The 22,969-nt window shown below is 39.4% G+C and overlaps 1 protein-coding gene across 18 annotated transcripts in view; it reads right to left on the bottom strand.

The window, feature by feature from the left end:
• Positions 1-22,767, bottom strand: part of LOC114403105 — a 61,381-nt gene extending 38,614 nt beyond the window's left edge. For all 18 annotated transcript variants that reach the window (XR_003664587.1, XR_003664589.1, XR_003664584.1 and 15 more), the window contains exons 1-7: positions 22,473-22,767; positions 21,786-22,396; positions 21,354-21,514; positions 20,559-20,619; positions 4,203-4,268; positions 4,016-4,101; positions 3,772-3,835 (exon numbers count right to left, since the gene is read on the bottom strand). Coding sequence is in view for 11 of the 18 variants with exons in the window: in XM_028365844.1 (XP_028221645.1) it covers positions 3,772-3,835; positions 4,016-4,101; positions 4,203-4,268; positions 20,559-20,619; positions 21,354-21,514; positions 21,786-22,396; positions 22,473-22,617 (1,194 nt within the window). In the remaining 7 variants the exon portion in view is untranslated. The remainder of the gene's footprint in view (positions 1-3,771; positions 3,836-4,015; positions 4,102-4,202; positions 4,269-20,558; positions 20,620-21,353; positions 21,515-21,785; positions 22,397-22,472) is intronic.
• Between the last annotated feature and the right edge of the window lie 202 nt (positions 22,768-22,969).

The following is a 22,969-nucleotide window of genomic DNA, read 5'->3' as shown; positions in this document are numbered from 1 at the left end:
TGCTATCTTCTCCTCCACACCTCTGCCCCACAAAAATCGTCTCTGTATCCACACCAATTTGTCCATAATTTTATGATACACCAATTTGTCCAGAATTTTATTTGGAGCCCTGAAAAAAGATAAGAAATATATAGGAATAGAATTTACGACGGACTTTATGAGTGTTACCCTTCCCCCAAAAGATAGTAGTTTTTGCTTCCATTTTGCCAATTTCTCTCACATTTCTTGACTATAGGATCCCAGGTGTCAGAACGCCTTGGATTTGACCCAATCGGGAGGCCCAGATATAGAAATGGTATGGCCAATAACCTGCAATTTAAATACCTAGCAGCATCCACCTTCCAACTCTCTGACATCCTAATTGTCCCAAAACTACTCTTTGAGAAATTAATTTTGAGGCCTGAGACAAGTTCGAAGCTTCTCAAAATCACCTTGATCGCTTTAACATTTTCCATGGATGCTTTCCCAAAAAAGAGTGTATCATTTGCATACTGTAATAAGCTAACCTCCACCTCATCTCTACCCACTAAGAAGCCTTGAAACAAATTTTTCTTCATCACTTCTCTCATCAGTCCATTTAGTCCCTCCACAACAACGTTGAATAGTAGTGGAGCTAGTCAGTCCCCTTGTCTTAGGCCTCTTTGTGGGATGAACTCGAACGAAGGGCTGCCATTAATCAATATGGAGATAGAAACTGATTTTAGGCAGCCCTCAATCCATGATATCCATTTTTCACAAAAACCCATCCTCCTCAACATATATAGCAGAAAATCCCAAGAGACTGAATCGTAAGCCTTTTCAAAATCTGCTTTGAAGACCAAGCACAGCCTGTTCCTTGACTTTGCTTCATGGATTACTTCATTTCCAATGAGGGTGTTGTGTAACAAATGTTGGCCTTCTATGAATGTTGTTTGTCTCTCATCTATTAATGTTGGCAGCACCTCCTTCAACCTCCATGCTAACACCTTTGACACAATTTTGTATATGCTACCTATTAGAGAAATAGGCCTATATTAATTTAAATTTTGTGGGTCAATTACCTTGGGAATGAGCGCAATGAAGGATGCGTTTCAGCCCTTCGGGAGAGTTCCATGAACAAAAAATTCATCCATGAAGCGAAGCACATCAACCATGATAATTTCCCAAAATTCCTTAATGAATTTGAAGTTAAGACCGTCTAGGCCAGGGGTCTTGTCACTCCCACACAGCATCCTTAATTTCTTTTTCAGTGAAAGGCTTCAATAATCTGTCATTTTGTTGTTGTTCAATGGCTTTAAAACTGACCCCATCTAATTTGGGTCTCACCCACTCTTCCTCCTGAAATCTTTTCTTGAAGAACAAGCATGTCTCCTCCTTCACCCTTCTAGGTTCATCAATCCAAACACCATTTACAAACACTCCTCTCAAAGTGTTGGATCTGCGATTTGAGTTTACAACTCTATGGAAAAACTTGGAATTACAGTCCCCTTCTTTGATCCATCTTGCTCTTGCTTTCTGCCTCAATAGGGACTCATGCGATTGTGCAGCTGCCCACTGCTCCTCTTGAAGCTTTTTTCTAACCAGAAACTCTTGGTTAGATAATTGTCTATCATCACCTTCAGATTCTAGCCTGTTTAGCTCCTTCTCAATGGTTGCTAGCTTCTGATGGGTATCTCCAAAGTGCTCCTTATTCCAGATTTTCAGCCTAGCCTTGACTGCTTTTATCTTTTCTTTAAGCACAAAACCCCCACATCCCCTTACAGTATTATTCAGCCAGGATTCTTGGACGACCCTTTGAAATGATTTATCATGAAACAAACAATTTAAAATCTTGAAAGGTCGAAGTCCCCAGTCAACAACTTCAGAAATAATTTAATAATTTTAAATTTTAAATTTTAGAAATTATAATCCTGAAGGGTTTTGTTCTTCATTTACCACAATCTAAATTTTGATGCAGACATTTGACATGTTTTAAACTTCAAAGAGAACTATATGTAATTCTCTCATGAAAAAAAATCAGAGGTGTGTGCATGTGTGATTTTCTATTTAGAATAGTTGTATAGTGAGCGAAAATGAGAATCAGCCATAATCAACTCTTTCTGTTTTCCTAGGTCCAAGTAGTTGGACCAGCTGCAATCTTATTTTATTTACCATCCTTAATGCTCATACGAATAGAAGGGAAATAGAGAGTAAAGAAATAAGAGGAAAACAAATAGGAAGCATACAAGTAAAAGTGAAATGGAGTTGAAAATATGTGTTTGGATTAATTAGAAATAAGAATGAAAAGAGGAGAAATTTCTCTTCACTAGTTTGGATGAGTGGAGATGGTGGAAAAATAAATGAATCATACAAAAAGTTTGTATACTAATTAACAATAAATAAATTTAACTCAAAAATTAAATTTTTAATTAGCAAAAAACTATTTATTTTTTATTTAATTGCACTTTTTACCCCAAACTTTTTACTTTTAAGTGAATTTTACCCCCAACAAATTAATTTGACACATTTTACCCCTAATTTTTAAAAAACTTGCAAATTTTACCTTTCGTTGTTGAGTTGGCATAGCATGTTGACATAAGCATAAAAGTTGGGGGTAAAATTCGGTAAAAAGTAAAAAGTTGAGGATAAAATTCGCCAAAAAGTGAAAACAGTAGGGAGTAAAATTGCCAAAAATGTAAAAAGTTAAGAGTAAAAAATGGGATTATTTTAGCATGCCATGTTAACTAAACCACGAACTTGGTGTGCCATTCTCTTCTACTGTGTTTTGTGACAACATGAGTGCTGTCTCTCTGGCCAATAATCCGATTCTTCATGCCAGAACCAAACACTTGAAAATACACTTATTTTTTGTCAGAGAAAAAATCCTTGCAAAGCTGCTCAAGGTTCAGCACATTCCAGCTCAGGATCAGTGGACTGATGCCCTCACCAAACTGTTGTCTACTACCAGATTTGTCTCTCAAAGGCAAACTCAACATGGCTGAACAGCCACCTCCACCTTGAGTTTTGGGGGAGGGGGGAGGGTTGAATATACTATCATGTAACTCTTAGCTCAATATGTAAGAGAGCAGTGTTAAACTGACTCTCAGTTAGTTGCAACTGTATACAGCTGCCAGTAGAATAGGATATACTATAAATATAACTCTAGTTAGAATACAGCAAGTTAGTTGGCTAGTTAGTTACATATCTTGTATTCCTAAAGTCATTAAGTGAAATGAGAACAAAATCACTTTCTTCTCTTTTTCAGTTTTCAATGAACCTTAACAGAAGGATTTAAAAAAAGCAAATTTAAATTTGAGAGACAAAAAATATAAGTGACCTAAGTTAGAGGGACCAAAAACATATTTAAGCGAAAGATTTATATATCCTTTATAAGATACTTCATCCCTTGAGATTTGAAATTTTTCAGTTTTTTTTTTTACATATCCACCCATTTTATCAACTTCACTTAAAATGAGGGAAACTATTCATAGGATAAAAAATTCCATGCTATTGCATCACATATAATTGTAGATAAGATAATGTAATGTACAAAATATACCATGCATTTGGATTAGTTTTTCTTGAATAATCTCAAAAAAAAATGCATGATATAAATATATCTGTTTGTCGGGTTAAAAAGAAAATGCATTGGTACAATTTTTCATAGATATATTTTTAGTTGTTGTAATCAAAAGAGCTTTATTCTCCTGGGAATAAAAAAAAAAGAGTAAATATCCAAGCCGACGGTATATATATTCCCACCAACAACCAATTTCGAAAGGTGATATATTCCGTGCCCAATTTTGGACTTACTTGCAAGTATGCTATATATGCATCTACGATGTCCACAAAAGTACTAGCCTTGTCTTCTGTTGGTCTACAGTTTAAAAACCAAAAGCATCAGCTAGTAAGACATACAGTTACAGTGATTTCTAACAATGGTACAGAAACCTATGATAATATAAAACACTTGCAGATAATGCTCAAAAGAGTATCATTGCTTATAATACATTATTTATAAGCATATAATAAATAAATTCAAAAAAAAAATTCTTACTTCTGGTAATAATTGCTTTGTTTAAGTGCATAAAGTTCAAATAGATGTCGAGGGTTTGGCCCAAGTACCTCAGCAATCACTTTCCACTGCAATTTAAGAAATATTAGTTAAAACTTGCAATGATTTCTACTAATAAGAATTTAAAAATAATAGTAAAACTTATTTGAAGATTATGAAATGTCCATACTTCTGAATGACTAAAATAGTCAGTGACCAAATGCATTTTGGCTTCTTGTGGAGTCCATCCAAATGTCTGCCAGGCAAACGTTGAATGAATAACATAAAGTAAACAAATTACAAAATAACAAATGAGAAAGGTCTTAGACACACATGTACAATGTCCAGTTGCATACAAGCAACTGTACAAACAACATATCTCAAAGTCATTTTGACTAAATGATGGGTGACCAAGAACAGTTGCATATTATTATTTCAAATAGAAAAAGAGATTGACAGATTAATCTAGTCCCCCCCTCTCGCAGAGCACAAGCACCACAATCCAAATGAAGAGAAAATCATCAAAAGTGTCTCTCCCTCACAATATTTATTATCCTCTCCCTCAACCAACTTCCTGAAAGATATATATTTATATATTAGCTAACAACTCTCACTGGAGTATGTTAGCAATCAACACCAAAATTTTGGAACTAAAAAACCAATCAACTAGGTTTTATAGTTAATCTATTTTAAGGTTACTGAAGTAATTTACTGTTTAACTTTTTTTAAAATAAAAAAGAATTTCTCTCTCTTCTCTCATTTGTTTCTCTCTCCCTATCCACTGTAGAAAAGAGAGAATTTCTGCATTGATTTTGAAAGATATTACAAAGCCACTGTAATCTCTTACAAGAGCAGTACTTATACTGCAGGGATTCAGTTGTAACTCAAAGTACAGCTGTCATCTAACTAATGACAACTGTCAACTAACTACAGTCTATAAAACTAACCCGAGTTATTCACTCATATACACTTAACCCCCCCTCCCCCCCCCCCCCCCCCCAAAAAAAAAAAAAAAAACTCAATGGGTCTAAGAAACCAAAGGAAGCTCAGCAGCATTGAGTTTGGAACTCATAAGCAAATCTAGTGGGAGACAAGGGCTTAGTAAGTAAATCTGCCCATTGATCTGTTCCAGGAATATGCTGAACTACTAACTGCTTAGTTAGAACTTTTTAACTAACAAAAAACACATCAAACTCCATGTGTTTAGTTCTAGCATGCAGAACTGGATTAGGTGCTAATTGAACAGCACTTGAATTGTCACAGAGCACAAGAGGTGTAGTATAAGGAACTGCAAGTTCCTGAAGTAGAGTCTGAATCCAAAGGATATCAGCTGTGCAGCAGCTAAACTTCTGTATCCTGCCTCTGAGCTAGACCTGGAGACTACTTTATGTTTTCGGGACCACCAACACACCAACCAAGTTTGGACCAACATACACTGCTCCACCAAAAGTAGATCTCCTGTCATCTTGGTCTGAAGCCCAGTCAGAATCACAAAAGCCTTGAATGGAAAGAGGTTGATGAGTTGAAGCAGGATACAAAACAAGTCCAGAATGTAAGGCACCCTTAAGATACCTTAGAATTCTTTTTACTGCTGTCCAGTGAGATTCAAGAGGTGAGAACATGAACTGGCAAACCTTAATGACAGCAAAACTTAATTCTGGATGAGTGATAGTCACATACTGCAGTGCTCCAACAGCAGACCTGTAGAAGGAAGCATCTTGCAGCAAATCAGAACCATGTTTTGACAACTTGCAACTAGAGACCATAGGTGAAGAAATGGGCTTTGCCTCCAACATGTTTGTTCTATTCAACAGATCCCTGATGTACTTTGATTGGGTCATTAAAAGAGCTTCACTGGACAAAGAATGCACCTCAATTCCCAAAAAATAGTCCAGAGAACCCAGCTGTTTAAGAGAAAAAGAAGCATTAAGTTGCTGAATCAACTTTTCAACCAATGAAGATGAATTACCAGTGATGATAATATCATCAACATAGACTAGGATGTAAGTAATTGTTGATGAAGTCTAGTAGATGAACAAGGATGGATCACACTTGCTGTCAGTAAAACCAAACTGCAGTAAAGTGGATCTGAGCCTCTGAAACCGAAGCTCTAGGAGCTTGTTTTAACCCATAAATAGCTTTCTGTAACTTGCACACAAGAGACTAATCAGATGACTCAAAACCTGGAGGCTGAGTCATGTAAACTTTCTCTTCTAGGAAACCATATCAAGAAAGGCATTAATGACATTTAATTGTTGCAAGGGCCACTTGTGAGTGATGGCAAGAGTAAGAATCACCCTGATAGTTACTGGTTTAATCACAGGGGAGAAAGTTTCATGAAAATCAAAAGCAAACTTCTGATTTAAAACCCTTAGCCACTAATCTGGCTTTGTACCTGTTTCCACTGCCATCAGAGTTTTCTTTAACTCTGAATACCCATTTACATCCAATTGCATTTCTATTTGAAGGAAGAGGAACCAGAGTCCATGTTTTGTTTCTCTGTAGAGCATGAAATTCATCAGTAATAGCAGAATGCCACTTGGAGTCTTGAAGAGCTTGTTTCACAGATTTAGGTTCAGCATGAACAAGAAGCAAGGATGGATGAATTCTTGGTTGAACTATGCCATCTTTGGCTCTAGTAATCATAGGATGAACTTTGACTGATCTAACAAGATGCGGTGGTGAATTCTGTGATTCAGTTGCAGGTGTTTGAGGTTGATCATCAGAATGAACAGTACCAGAATTTTCAGTAGCGGTAGCAGTAGAGACTGCTGTAACATTAATTAGAGACTGTGCAAGACTAGGAGAAGACGCTGAGTTATGGGCAGTAGACTGTGGAACAGCACTACCAGAACTATGAGACTCAACAACACAGGATGGTGAGACATGACTTTGAGGCTGAGAAGAATTAAAAGGTATATTTAAAGAAGGAGGATGAGATGATGACACAATGACAGGTAAGGTAGTGGAAAAAGATGCAGTAGAAATAGGATTAGATGTAGAGGTAGAAAAAAGTTTAGGATAAGGAAAATCTTGACTGGCTGAGTATCCCAAAAACACACATTCAGTCAATGTTGTTAATGGCGGATGGCGGTTCATGGCGGAAAGTCAAAAATCCGCCATAAAATATGGCGGATGGCATAGCGGAAAATGATGGACGTTATGACGGACAAAAAAATAATAAAAATATACGTATAAATATAAATAAAAAATTAAAAAAAACAATGGATTGCATTGAAATAACAGAAAAAACAAAAAACAAAAAACGGGTGTCAAAAATAAAAAAGGGTGTCAAACAGAAAAAGGAAAAAAAAAGCTACCCTCATCAAAAATGGGTATCAAACAGAAAAAAGAAAAAGCCCTCAGTCCAGGAAAAAAGAAATCAGACAATTCTCAAATGTCTAGCTTTCTTCCTTCTTTGTTTAAGAGGTTAGTTTGCCGTTGCCATCGACGTGCGTCATGCGTCATGCGGCGGTCGTGTGCGTCGTGCTTTGGTCGTCGGTTGTCGGTCTCTCGCGACATAGGTATAGATGTTAGAACTGACTGTATGAGAGTCACTCTCCCCCCAAAAGACAGGTGTTTTTGTTTTCATCTTGCTAATTTTCTCTCACACTTATTGATTAGAGGATCCCACATTTGACACCTTCTTGGATTTGCTCCAATAGGTATGCCTAGGTAAATGAAAGGAATGGTCAACAAGCTACAGTTGAGATAATTTGCCGCTTCAATTTTCCATTGTTCAGACATGCCGAATGCACCAAAACTGCTTTTTACAAAATTAATTTTAAGTCCCGATACAAGTTCAAAGGTCCTCAAAATTGCTTTGATTGTTTTTACGTTCCTCATGGATGCCTCCCCAAAGAATATTGTATCATCTGCATACTGGAGGATACTGATGACTACATTATTTGACCCCACTGAGAATCCCCTGTAAAGGTTTTTCCCTATAGCTTCTCTTACTAACCCATTCAATGCTTCTGCCACAATGTTAAATAGAAGCGATGCTAAAGGATCCCCTTGCCTGAGTACTGGTTCGAGCTATCAATTTCAGTAGAATGCAAAGAACTTGCTTGAGTAAGATTCACAAAAAGCACAAAAGAGTTACTCGAAGAATTGAACATGTTGTATTTTCTGAGTCTCAGTTCTTGTGCAAGAATAAAACCTTCAGTTTCTTCAATGGTGATGTGCGGAAGATGACTTTCAATGAGAGCAATTACAAAATCAAAATCCAAAATCCCTAGGAAGACCTTCACGAATGAAATCCATGTGTTCACGATAGGTAGCTGCATTGCCAACTAAAGCAAGTGCATCAATAAGCGCTTTGATGCGAGAAAGGAAATCCAAAACTGGATGATTGTTAAGTGTAGTGTGACAGAGCTCCGATCAGAGTTGTCACAATTTCTTTCGAGTCTGGTGATGAAAATACGCATGAATCTTGTCCCATACCAGATACGAGTGAGTCAATCCAAGAACTCGAGCAAGCATCTAGCTCGAAAGCGTAGATTGAAGCCAAACAAGCACAAACTGATCTTGTTTCTAAATTAAAAGTCTCTAATTCTAATGGCCTCTGGTGTGTACTTGGAGATTTCAACTCAATTAGGAACCAGACTGAGAGAATCAGCTCATCTCAAAGGATAGCTGCCACCTCAGATACCTTAGCCTTCAATGATTGGATATCTGAGATGGAGCTTCATGACATTAGAAGCCTTGGAAGCAGTTTTACCTGGTTTAGGCCCAATGGTAGTGCCAAGAGCCGCCTTGATAGATTCCTGGTATCTGATCAATGGCTATCTATGTGGCCTAATACCTATCAGCATGTTCTTCAAAGAGATTTCTCTGATCACTGCCCTCTCATATTGAAGACTAATATGGTGGATTGGGGCCCTAAGCCTTTTTGGGTTGTGGATTGGTGGCTGAACCAAAAGGGCTATCACTCTATGGTTAAAGAGGCTTGGACTGCAGATCAACAGGGAGGGTGGGGTGGAATTGCTCTTAAAAATAAGCTGAGGAGTTTGAGACAGTCAATAAAACAGTGGAGCAAAGACAGGGGGGACATTAAAGCAAACAATATACAGCACTTGAAACAGAAGTTATCTGATTTGGAGAATCTTGCTTCCCATAGAATTTTATCTGCAGCTGAAGTTCAGACCAAGAGAGCATTGCAGCAAGAGTTGTGGGACACTGCAAGTGCCTATGAATCCCTTATGCGACAGAAGTCCAGGGCCAAGTGGATCAAGGAGGGGGATAGGAATTCAGCTTATTTTCACAAGGTGATTAATTTCAGAAAATGCTCGCTGTTCATGGAGTTTTCATTGATGGTGCATGGGTCCAGCAGCCTCATCTTGTCAAGAATGCAGTGCTTAATTTCTTTCAAGAAAGATTCACTGAACAGAATCCATGTAGACCTACCTTGGATGGGGTAATTTTTCCTATGATAGATCATAATCAAAGAGAGGGGTTGGTTGCCCCTTTCTCAGATGCAGAAATCAAAGATGCTATTTGGAGCTGTGATGGTGATAAATGTCCGGGGCCAGACGGTTTTAATTTTAGATTTATCAAGGAGTTTTGGGGGGTGCTCAAACCTGACTTTAGAAGATTTGTGGACGAATTTTATGTTCATGGAAACTTCCCTAGAGGCAGCAACGCTTCTTTTGTGGCTCTTATTCCAAAGATAACTCAACCCCAGTCATTAAATGACTACAGGCCCATTTCCCTCATTGGGTGCATGTATAAAGTAATAGCCAAACTCTTGGCAAATAGGTTGAGAAATCTGCTGGATGGGTTAATTGATGAACGGCAGACAGCTTTCATAAGAAATAGACACATTCTCCATGGAATTCTCATTCTCAATGAGGTGGTGGATGAGGCTACTAAGAGAAAAAAGCCTACTATGATTTTTAAAGTGGACTTCGAAAAAGCATATGATTCAGTATCTTGGGCTTTCTTGGATTACATGATGGAAAGGTTTGGGAATCAAAGACATCAAAATCCTCAATAAGGCTCTTTTATTCAAATGGAAATGGATGTTGTTCCACCAACCTCATCATCTTTGGAACAGGATTTTGGTCTCCAAATACAAAGGTTGGAGGGGTTTAGATCAAGGGCCTAAAAAGCACTGTTTCTCTACTTGGTGGGCTGACCTAAGGGCCATCACCCAACACCAGAGTATGAATGCTGCTCTTAATCAAATATGCTGGAAGGTGGGTAGGGGCGATCAGTTTTTATTTTGGGAAGATCCTTGGGTTGATGAGGGGACTTCTTTCAAAGATCAATTCCCTGAATTATTCAGAATTTCTTCCCAAAGACATTGTAGGGTGGCAGATGTGGGGTTTTACTCTGAAAATGGGTGGGTTTGGAACCTTTCTTGGAGAAGACATTTATTTGATAATGAGATGGAGACAGCTTCTAAATTTATTGATCAAATATCAGCAATTAGGCTAAACATAAACCTGCAGGACACTTGGATCTGGAGAGCTGAAACTAGTGGGAATTTCTCTGTCAAATCTGCTTACCAAGTTATCAAATCTGAGCAGTCTTATGAAGGCCAGCAACCGGGTTTCCAGCAACTTTGGGAGATTAAAATTCCTCCTAGAGCCTTATCTTTTGCTTGGAGATTGCTATGGGATAGACTCCCTACTAAGGATAATTTAATTAAGAGACAAATCCAAGTTGACAATGACCTCTGCCCCTTTTGCCATAGTCAACCTGAATCTGCCTCACATTTGTTCTTCACTTGTGATAAGATTCTGCCTCTATGGTGGGAATTCTTCTCATGGGTGAAGGAAGACAGGGTCATCCATTGCAGACCCATGGATAACTTCCTCCAGCATTATCCTTTAGCAGGATCAAGGGGGGCTAACAGAAGATGGAAGATGTGGTGGATAGCAGTTACAAATTCAATCTGGAAGCTCAGAAATGAGTTGATATTTCATAATCAATCCTTTGATATCACTAAGCTGGCAGATAGAATTCTTTTCCTTATGTGGACTTGGTTGAGGGGATGGGAAAGGGATTTCAAGGTCCCTTTCCACTGTTGGTCTTCAGCAATGTCTATAGTATTTAATTAATGTTTTATTTGTAGGGTAGGGCGGGGGTTTGTTATTTGCTGTCTGCTTTCGGTCCCTGCTTTTGCAGGGTTCCTTTCTTTTATTTCTTGTAGTACCTCTGGTACTTCTTATATCTTAATATAAATTATCTTTGCTTTTCAAAAAAAAAAAAAAACATGATGGAAAGGCTAGGTTTCTGCCTTAAATGGAGACAATGGATATCTGCATGTCTTCACTCAGCTACTATCTCAATTTTAGTAAATGGGAGCCCTACCAAGGAAATAGTCCCCACTAGAGGATTGAGACAAGGAGATCCTTTGGCTCCTATGCTATTTAATATAGTGGCTGAGGGCCTTACTGGCATGATGAGAGAGGCTGTCAATAAAAACCTCTATAGAAGCTTCTTGAGTGGGAAGCAAAATGAGCCTATAAACATTTTGCAATATGCTGACGACACGGTCTTTGTTGGAGAGGCCTCTTGGGATAATATTCTTGTGTTGAAATCCAAGCTTAGGGGATTTGAAATGGTCTCGGGTTTGAGAATCAACTATGCAAAAAGCCAATTTGGGGGCGTCGGTTTTCAGGCCAATTGGGCTCAGCAAGCAGCCCAATTCCTGAACTGTAGACAGTTGGATACCCCTTTCTACTATTTAGGCATGCCTATTGCTGTTAAAGCTTCCAGCATGGTGGTTTGGGAGCCTTTGTTTAACAAATTTCAAGCCAAGCTCTCAAAGTGGAATCAGAAAATTTTGTCTATGGGTGGTAGGGTTACCTTGATAAAAGCTGTCCTGAGTGCACTCCCTATATATCTTCTATCTTTCTTCAAGATTCCCCAAAGAATAGTGGATAAGTTGGTGTCCCTTCAAAGGCAGTTTCTGTGGGGGGGAACTCAACACCATAACAGAATTTCTTGGGTCAAGTGGGCTGACATCTGCAATCCGAAGATTGATGGGGGATTGGGAATCAAAGACCTGTCCAAATTCAATGCAGCCTTAAGGGGAAGATGGATCTGGGAATTAGCTTCTAATCACAACCAGCTTTGGGCCAGACTTCTTACCTCCAAATATGGAGGCTTGTCAGATTTGCAGAGTAGTAGAGTTAAAGGGTGGCATTCTTCGTGGTGGAAGGATCTCAGAAAGCTTTATCATCAGCCAGATTTTCAGATTATTCACCAAAATATGACCTGGAGGGTTGGATGTGGGGATAGGGTAAGGTTTTGGCAAGATCCATGGATAGGACAGGGATGTAGCCTTCAGCAGAAGTACAATCAATTATTTTTTATTAGCAGACAGCAAAACCTGTCCATCTCCAAGATGGGGAAGTTTTCTCAAAATACATGGAGCTGGGATTTTAAATGGAGAAGGAACCTATTTGATTATGAGAATGAGCAAGCCATAGCTTTCATGGAAGATATATCTGCCTTTTCTATTCATCAGCAGTTGCAGGATACTATGATATGGAAAGCAGAACCTACTGGGCTCTATTCTACCAAGTCAGCTTATAGGCTCTTGATGCCTACCAATAGCACTGGACAGCATAGTACGAATTTTCAGATTCTAATGAAGCTTAAAATCCCCCCAAGGGCTGACATGTTTTCTTGGAGATTGTTTAGGGATAGACTCCCTACCAGGGCCAATTTGCTTAGGAGAAACGTGGTTCTACAAGTTACTATGTGTCCCCTTTGTGGAAATCACCAGGAGGAGGCTGGCCATCTCTTTTTTCATTGCAGAATGACTATAGGGCTGTGGTGGGAATTTATGAGCTGGACCCAGATTAAAGGAGCTTTCTCAGCTGACCCAGCAAGACATTTTATTCAATTCTGCGAGGGCTTTGAAACACAGAGGAATCATAATAGGAGGTGTATATGGTGGATTGCTCTAACTAGTACTATTTGGCAACACAGGAATTCCCTCCTGTTTAAGGGCACACCATTTGAACCTCCCAAAGTGTTAGATGATGCTCTATTTCATGCTTGGTCTTGGCTTAAAGTTTCAGAAAAAGGTTTTAATATTCCATTTAACCATTGGTCTTCCACTCTTCCGGAGGCCTTTGGTTAACTTGTAATATTTCCTTTCGTGGTGGGTTTTGTTGGGTTTTGTTTTTGGAAGGTGGCATTTTCAGTTCCTTGTATTTGTTATTTCAGTACCTCTGGTACTGTTATGTCTTTATATTAATAATAATATAATTTTGCCTTCCAAAAAAAAAAACATCGAAAATAGAAGATTAACATGATCAAGATCGTGATCCTCATTAGAAAGATATAGCAGAGGGATTTGAGGATTTGCAAAGAAACAATTGAGTCCAAGTGCAATGATCACAGGCTTGATTTGCTGTCGCCACAGCAAAAAATTCTTATCATCTAACTTTTCTATGATTTGATGTGAAAAATTTGTCTAGGGAACGACAAAGTAGGAATATCTTGATTCATCAGAACAAAGTTGACCGGAAACACACCAGAGTGATAATGATAACAAAGATTTAGATTTCAAAGATGATTGATGATTCCTATTTCTTATCTAGTATCTAGGAGGCTAGGAAACTTGTACTTAGTTGGCATTTACTTTTGTTTTGTTTAAGACACCTATGGACATCTATGACTTTTGTTGTTAATTATGAATGTCAGGAATCACACATTAGCTAATGTGAAGAGAGTTGCTGACTTGTTTTATATATGTATGATTTTGATTCTGGGAAAAGAGCTGTTGTTACATATTTAATTCAAAGGTTGGCTTAGTGGTGAAGGGTGAAGGGAGAAGGGAGGGGGGGAGGTCGTGGGTTCGAATCCCTCTACTAACAAAAAACTAACAACTAACATTTGCTGATAAAAATACATATTTAATTCATCTAATGCATGATTCTGTGAAGTGTTGCTGCTATATATGTATATAGTTTACATTATATTATATAAAATCTTAGAAGAGCAATTGTCCCACTATATGCTATAGCGCTATAGCATTTTCAGGGTCAGCCACTACCCAAGATTTAAAACAGTGGTTTACCAACTGCAGTTCTTCATAAGAGAGAGAAACATAGTGGCATTTAACATCTTTTACTAACCAATGAGAACTCCAATGCTATAAAAATGGTGTCATAACCAGAAAGGCAGAAAATATAAATGCCAAGTCAGTTAACTCTGTCACAGACCTTGTTAAGTAGGACCATTGGAAATTATTGTGGTGATGTGATAGTAGAGAGAATGAGTGAGAGAGAGAGAAATAGAGAGAAAGTGAGAGCGAATGGTAGAGAGAGGGGGAGAGAGAAGGAGAATGTGAGAGAGGGAGTCAGTGACTTTGAGTGAAACACTGTGAGGGAACGAAAGACCGAGGAAGTGCAACCGAGAGACAGTGAGTATGAGTGGAAGACGGTGAGGTCTAGGAAGAGTAGGTATTTGCGCACACAAGCAACCGGCGGGAAGGGGCGTCGACAGCAAACCATTCGGAGGAACTGGAGAGATGGTTCAGATATCACCTCGTTTTTCTTCACCAGGTTCCCAGAGGAGGTAACCGAGGCGGAGTTATGGACCTACTTCCGTCAGTGGGGGGAGGTAAAAGAGATTTTCATCCCCAACCGGAGGAACAAAGAGGGGAGGAGATATGGATTTGTTCGCCTCAAAGGAGTAGCAGATAAGAGAAGTGTCGAAAGGGACCTTGATAACAGCTTCATACGGGGACTCAAACTACACGTCAATATCCCCAAATATGGGCGAGGTGAGGCAACGAAGGACGAAATTCAACACAAGCTCGTGTATAAGGAGGTGGGCATGATTGATAATGTCCGTAAGGAGGAAGCTTCTCGTAGAGCAGCATTGAGCAACACAACCAAGAGGTCATATGCAGAGGTAGTGACGTCGCCGATAAAGAGGACAAACCACTCGAGTAGGGACGGCAACCACTTTGTCGGAAATGGGAGATCATGGTCTACGCTTTCGCTGGACATCTCGGAGGATGACAAATTGCGATATAAAAACGTTTGGGTTGGAAGATTGAAGAAGTTGGAGATTTTCGAAAGATTGGAAGAGGAAGTAGCATGGCATGTAGGCCCAAGTTTTTCGGCCAAATACTTGGGTGATGACATGACCCTCCTTCTTGGCCTATCCGACACGAGTGCAGCAGAGATCATATGTGAAGAGACAGAGCAGGCCTCATCACTGTTCTATTCACTGACGAAATGGAATCCTCAGCTTCGGACAGAAAATAGACTGGTATGGCTTCGCTGTTGGGGTATCCCGGTAGTCGTGTGGAAGATGGAGAATATTCGAATGATAGTGGCGGCAATGGGTGATCTTGTGGACGCGGACACCGTGGCCGCCGTTAATTCAACATGTCACGGTCGTCCATATTGACGATGCGAGCTATCGTGTTTCCATCGTTGAAGAAAATGGTGGAGTGGAGTCAAACAGAAACCACCATGGGAGGAGCACATGGGGATCTTCTGAAGAGATTATTTCCGACGAAGATGAAGATGACATGGCCACCTTACGTTCGTGGACGAGTGGCAAGCTTCCGTTAGTGGACGCCGAAGAACTCGCCGTTGAGTGTCACGACACGCAGTCATCACTATTACCCACTGGGTACTTGCGTGTAGCTGAACCAGTGGGTAATGACCCACCCGACAAGACGATAGGTCCAACCTCTACCTCGTATACCGCAACCAGCCCAAAGAGGAAAGAATTCGAAATTGTCAAAGAACATCAGACACCCTATCCTGTAACTTTTGATAGAAAGGCAGTGGATTCAGAAAAGATGTGTGATAGGCTTGCCGAAACAAACAAGGAAGAGTCCAGCTCTTTAGCTCGTGCCTCTGCAAACTGCCCCTCTGAGGCAGAGGCTGACCCTAAGCTTGGTCAAAATGTGGAGACTAGCTTTGATCATAACGGTCCACACAACCCTCTCTATGAGTATTCAGAAGTTCACAACCATATTGGGCCTTTCACTCTTAACACCCCCGAGGCCCAATTGAAGGAACATCATATTTCTCAACAGCAACAACAGGAGATACCCAATATTCTGCAGGTGTATTCAAGGAGAAGGTGGTGCAAAAAGAAAGAAGCCCAACAGGATGACTTGACAGAGTCAAATTCTGCTATATCTGAAAAAGAGAAAGAAGCCATTACCGAGAGGCAATGTGAGCTACTAAACCAAATGGGCTTGACCCGTGGGGATATCCAGCAGCTTATGGGACTTATGGCAGACATGGAGCAGAGAGATAGTGACTTGGCAGCTGAGAAGGGAGAAAATAATTGTAATAATAATAATACTCTCATATAATTGCAGAGGCTTGGGCAGGGGGGTTAAGTGGGCTGCTATTCGAAAGCTCAACTTAAAGTATAAGGTAGACCTTGTATGCTTACAGGAAACAAAGAAGGAGAATTTCACCAAGCTCATTTGTCAGAACATATGGGACTCTACTATATCTTGGGACAATGTTCCATCAATCCATACTGCTGGAGGACTACTTTGCATGTGGAACAATTTAGCCTTTGAGGTAGATAGGAGGGTGAAAGGCAGGAATTTTTTAATGCTTGTAGGGAGATGGATTAAGGAAAATTTGAAACTGTTCATTGTAAATGTATATGCTCCTTGTGACACTGCTGGGAAGAGAGAATTGTGGGAAGAATTGAGACAGTTAAAAGCTTCTAATCCTGAGGGCTTATGGTGCTTCCTTGGGGACTTCAATAGCATTAGAAGCATGGAAGAAAGATCAGGCTCATCTCAAAGGACTGTGGGCTCATATGATAGTGCTGGCTTTAATGATTGGATATCAGACATGGAGCTTCACGAAATCAAAAGCTTTGGCAGCAGATTTACTTGGTGTAGGCCAAATGGATCTGTGAGGAGTAGGCTCAACAGATGCTTGGTCTCAGAACAGTGGCTAGTTAAATGGCCTGATTCTTCACAACAAGTGCTCCATAGGGATTATTCTGATCACTGCCCAATCCTTTTGAAAACAGATATGGTGGATTGGGGTCCTAAGCCATTTAGGGTGATGGATTGCTGGCTTAAAAACAAACAATATCAAGGATTGGTTAAAGAACTGTGGTGTGGGGATCAGCAACTTGGATGGGGGAGTATTGCGCTGAAAAACAAATTGAAGAATTTAAAGTCCAGCCTAAAAAAGTGGAGTACTGAGAATGGGGATATCAATAAGAATAAAATTCAACAATTGAAGCAGCAGCTGCATCAAATTGATTTATTAGCCTAGGACAGAACTCTGGGGGAGGATGAAGTTAAGACCATGAAGTCCATTCAGCAGGAATTGTGGGAGGTCTCATTTGCACATGAATCACTCGAGGCAAAAATCAAGGATCAAATGGCTCAGGGAAGGTGACAGTAACACAGCCTTCTTTCATAAATCCATAAATTTCAGAAGACATTATAATGCAATTCAAGGAATATACATTGAAGGCATATGGGTTCAGCAACCAAAATTGGTTAGGGAAGAAGCTGTAAAATTTTTTGCTGGCAGATTCATTGAAGAAAAGCTAGACAGACCTTTTTTTTTTTTTTTTTTGCACAGCAAAAATCTACACAGACCTACCTTGGATGGGGTTCAATTTAACATGATTACCCACACACAAAGGGAGGAGCTGACTGCCCCATTCACAGATCTTGAACTCAAGGATGCTATGTGGAGTTGTGGTGGAGATAAATGCCTTGGGCCGGATGGATTCAATTTTAATTTCATAAAGGAGTTTTGGAGGGTTCTAAAACCAGATTTCAGGAGGTTTTTGGATGAATTTCACGTCAATGGAAGCTTTCCTAAGGGCAGTAATGCATCCTTTTTGGCCTTAATTCCTAAAACAAACCATCCACAGTCATTTAATGACTACAGACCCATCTCCCTCATTGGCTGTATGTATAAAATAATAGCCAAATTACTGGCCAACAGGCTAAGAATAGTGATGTCTGGCCTCATTGATGAGAGACAATCAGCCTTCATAAAGGATAGACACACCCTTCATGGAACTATGATACTCAATGAGGTAATAGAGGAAGCTAAAAGATGTAAGAAGCCAGCACTGGTGTTCAAGTGGACTTCGAAAAGGCTTATGATTCTGTTTCATGGTCATTTCTGGATTATATGCTGGACAGGATGGGGTTCTGCCTTAAATGGAGAAAATGGATCAATGCATGTATACAATCAGCCACTATATCAATCTTAATAAATGGCAGCCCCACAAAGGAATTTGCTCCCACTAGAGGTTTGAGGCAAGGGGACCCTTTAGCCCCTTAACTTTTTAATATTGTGGCAGAAGGCTTGACTGGTATGATGAGGACAGCATTAATCAAAGGTTTATACAGAAGTTATTTAGTAGGAAAGCAGAAGGAGCCAGTAAACATTCTGCAATATGCAGATGATACTGTGTTTGTGGGAGAAGCCTCATGGGATAATGTAATTGTGCTGAAGGCCATGCTTAGGGGCTTTGAAATGGCATCTGGGTTGAAGATTAATTTTTCAAAAAGTAATGTGGGGGTTTTAGGAGATGATATTAACTGGGTACATGATGCAGCTCACTTTCTCAACTGTAGACATATGGAGACTCCTTTTCACTATTTGGGGATTCCTATTGGGGCTAAGCCCTCTAGCTACTTGGTGTGGAAACCACTGATTAAAAAATTTGAAGCAAAATTATCTAAGTGGAACCAGAAAATCCTATCAATGGCAGGGAAGGTTACTTTGATAAATTCAGTATTAACTGCTCTACCCATATATCTCCTATCTTTTTTTAAAATTCCACAAAGAGTAGTTCTGAAATTGATATCTCTACAAAGAAATTTTCTGTGGGGGGGTTCTCAAGACCTCAAGAAAATTGTGTGGGTGAAGTGGGAGGTCATTTGCCTCCCCAAGGAGGATGGGGGACTTGGGATTAAGGATATTACCAGATTTAATGCAGCTTTGATGGGAAGATGGATATGGGCTTTATCCTCTAATCAAAATCAGTTATGGGTTAGAATTTTAACATCCAAATATGGTGGCTGGGCAGATCTTAATAATGGCAGAGATAAAGCTTGGCACTCTCAATGGTGGAGGGATCTTCGAAAATTAGTTAAGCAGCCTGAATTCAGCCCTATTCATCAACACATGGTATGGAAGGTAGGGGATGGGAGCAAAGTCAAATTCTGGAAGGATAAATGGTTGGGGGCTGAATATAACCTTGAACAGCAATATAACCAGTTGTTCCTCATCAGTGGACAGCAGAACAGCACTATCTCGAATATGGGCAGCATATCTCATGGACAATGGTGTTGGGATTTAAAATGGAGAAGGAATTTATTTGATCATGAACAGGATGAAGCTGTGGATTTTATGGAAGTAATTAATAATGCACAGATCCAGCCTCAATTGCAGGACACCATGTTGTGGACAGCTGATTCTTCGGGTTTATACTCCACTAAGTCAGCTTACAGATTATTAATCACTGCCAACAGATATCTCCCACAGGCCAACATCTACAAGACAATTTGGAGGCTTAACATCCCTCCAAGAGCTGCGGTTTTTTCTTGGAAACTTATCAAAGATAGATTACCCACTAGACACAATCTCCTAAAAAGAAATGTACCCATTCAGGAACACACATGTCCTCTATGTGGATACTATCAAGAGAAGGCTGGTCACTTGTTTTTCAACTGTAAATTGACCAGTGGATTATGGTGGGAACCTATGAGGTGGAATCGGATGGTTGGACCTCTTGCAGCCTCTCCAGCATCTCATTATGCTCAATTCTGTGATGGCTTTGGAGCTGGGAAAAATCAAAAACGATGGTGTGGATGGTGGATTGCATTAACAAGTTCAATATGGCAGCATAGGAATTATTTGATATTCCAAGGCAACAGATTTGAATCAGCAAAAGTGATGGAAGATGCTTTATTTCTCATGTGGTCATGGTTAAAGTCCAGAGACAAAAATTTATGTACTTCTTTCAACCACCGGTCGTCCAACCTTGTGGAATATTTTGGTTAATATGGGTTACACATATCTAGTATATGTGGTGGGGCTAATGTTGATCTTTAATTTTGTATTAGAGGGTGGTATAATAGGTGCATTGCACTTATGTATAAATCACCAGCAGTACTTCTGGTGCTGCTGCGTTTATTATTAATAATATATAATATATCTTTTGCCTTCCGAAAAAAAAAACATTAATGAGCCCTTTTGAATGTTGTGTGGGCACTGACATAAATGCACAGATTGTTCTCTCATTTGAACTTTCCTATCTCAGGAGACTTAACCTCATAAGGTAATAAAGTGCATTTTACCTTGTTACTAATCACATTTGGTTTTTTCAATGGAAAGGGAGGCAGACGCTCTAAACAAAAACAGCTGTAGACTAATCCTACATTTCCTATTCCATGCTTAATTCAAAGGAGGACTGCATACAAGAGCATGTCAGTTCATGTTATCTGGACCCAAATTCTAGCATACATTCTCCAAATGATTAGTGTACATAGGTGTGTGTAAAGAGAGTGAGCGAAAAAGGAAGATGATAGTTATTCAAGTACCTCACGTGAGATAAATATCTCCATATATCCAAACTCCAAGAAAGCTTCATATGAATAGTAACTGAGCCAAATAACAAGGTATTGGAATTTGTAGAAAGGATAGAAAGGTAAAATAATTGTAGAAAGGGCAACACCAAATATTAAATTAGCACAATGCTGTATAAGAGTGAAAGAATTCAGAAAACATGAAGAGAGGGAGGATATAAGAATGAGAAAAATAGATGAGAACACTAAAAAAACAAAAGATCTACAGAATGACGGAATGAGACCATAAAAAACAATGAACCAGCTATGTTGACTGGGTTTAAAATAAAAGTCAACCTAGACCCAACACCATGGAAAAGCATTTAATTCTAAAGTATACAGGCAAATGTTTCATTTACTGCAGTAATGCAAAATCATAATTAACTACACGTAATCATCATATAGTTGCTACAGAAATAATGAATTGATACAGAAAAATACAAGAAACGATTCAACTTATTCTGGTTCTGGCATCTAGTAGTGATCTTTTGATCATTTGATGCAAAAAGTTTCTCCATATTACAATTATATAGTCAGTTGATATATTTATGAAAAGAAATTGCTATGCAAAATAAGTAATTATGTAAAAAGTTGACAACAAGATTCCAAATTGTTTCATTGAAAAACATACAAGCTTAATAAGAATAAAAATTTAAGCAATAATGGCTAAAAAAGTTTAATCAAAATCCAGTGACAATTTAACATATTTGCACTAAATTGTGACAAAATATAAGGAGAGGAAGGCAATGGAGTTTAACTCAAGAAAATCACCTATCAGATGTCACCAAGATAACAGGTAGACAAAGCTTATCTGCACCCAAAGCCATTATTCTCCATACCAGACTATCATGATACAGGGGTCCACTGACTGAAGACTCATCATTTTCAGCGGCATGCTTAAGAACTTCAATGTTGTTAATGACCAGCTTTGGCTGCAGTTACTTGAATATATCATCAATTTGAACAGCACAAGTCACAACACTATACAAAACCATGCAAGTCAACATGACTTCATTGCATAGATAAGTAAGCATACAATCTTGCAAAAGAAACTCATTTCCGGATTGATACTAGCATGAAATAAATCTTTATATTCAACAATTAGATTCAAGGTTTATAACTATGGTGCAAAACCACAATTGTAGCCACAATATCATGGTTTTGATTAAATTAAGTATTTTGGGAACCAAAGTACACATGTACCTGAAAATGATCAATTTCAGCAGCTTGTGACAACAACTCCAGCAACAAGCAAGGCCAATCAGTACAAGAATGTGTTAAAGTCCTCGAGAACGTGCCAATCCGATTCATGTGAGCAATGGCATTGGCCCTCCATCCTTGCTGAACTGCGATTACCTTCTTTGCAAGTTTCAGTGCTGCAACCGACTCCTTCAAGTAAGAAGCCTCCTCAGAGGAAAAGTCATTCTTCTCCTTCTCCCCAAGTCCCCATATCCGGCGAACCTCAGAAGCAGTGCATTGACCAGACATGGCGAACACAGCGCGGTCCCATAACACCAACGGGGAAGCCCGGTCCGGAACACGGGACTTGCCCTGCAGCACACGGCGGAGGGCGGTGGTCAGGCCGTGCCATTTGTTGAGGGTAGCGAATATTTGTTGGGAGGTGATGGTGCCTGCACGGACGCCCTTCTCGGCCATGGACTCCAGGCATTGCTCAAGGGTTTTGCGGCATTCGGAGAGGACCGGCAAAGGGCAGGTGGACCACGAGGCCCACGGGCCGTGATGGGCTTTGATGGATTCGGCAAAGTCGACATAACCGGTGATGTGAGGGCCTTTGTTCCATTCTGGGAGTAAACCTGCGAAGAAGAAAAAGGAGAAGGAAACCTGAAATGGGTTTTAGAAATAAAAAATTGAGAGAGAAAAGAAGGGTACGTTGGTTAATGAGGGTGGTTTTGCCAACGCCTCTGGGGCCGTGAAGAAGGAGGAGTTGAGGGACGCGGTGGTGCTGCACGTGGTTGTTGAGGATGGTTTCTAGGAGGGGTCTCGGAATGATTCTCCATGCTTTCTTTGCTGCCATTTTGATCGCTCTGAAATGGGAGTGAGCAGCGCTTGCGGCACTGAGATGGGGTTTTTAGGGGTTTAGTTAACTACGCCGGAAGAAGGAATATAGATGCTTCCTTTTCCATTGGAATAAATATACGAGGGATAGAGTTTCTTAAAAAGAAGATTAGCTAAATGGTGAATTTAATCCCTCACAGCTCTCATTACATAGCTATAGGGAAATCAAACATAAACACTATTAAATATTTACCTTTTTGTTAATTAAAAATAATATTTAGATTTTAAGCAGCAATTTCACAATATTCAATTTAAATTTTTAATTCTCTTTTTATTATTAATTTTTTTTCCTATTTTAAATTCTTTTATTA

The sequence above is a fragment of the Glycine soja genome, chromosome 20, assembly GCF_004193775.1.
Source record: "Glycine soja cultivar W05 chromosome 20, ASM419377v2, whole genome shotgun sequence".
Classification (NCBI taxonomy): domain Eukaryota; kingdom Viridiplantae; phylum Streptophyta; class Magnoliopsida; order Fabales; family Fabaceae; genus Glycine; species Glycine soja.
This window is presented reverse-complemented; position numbering and strand designations above follow the sequence as displayed.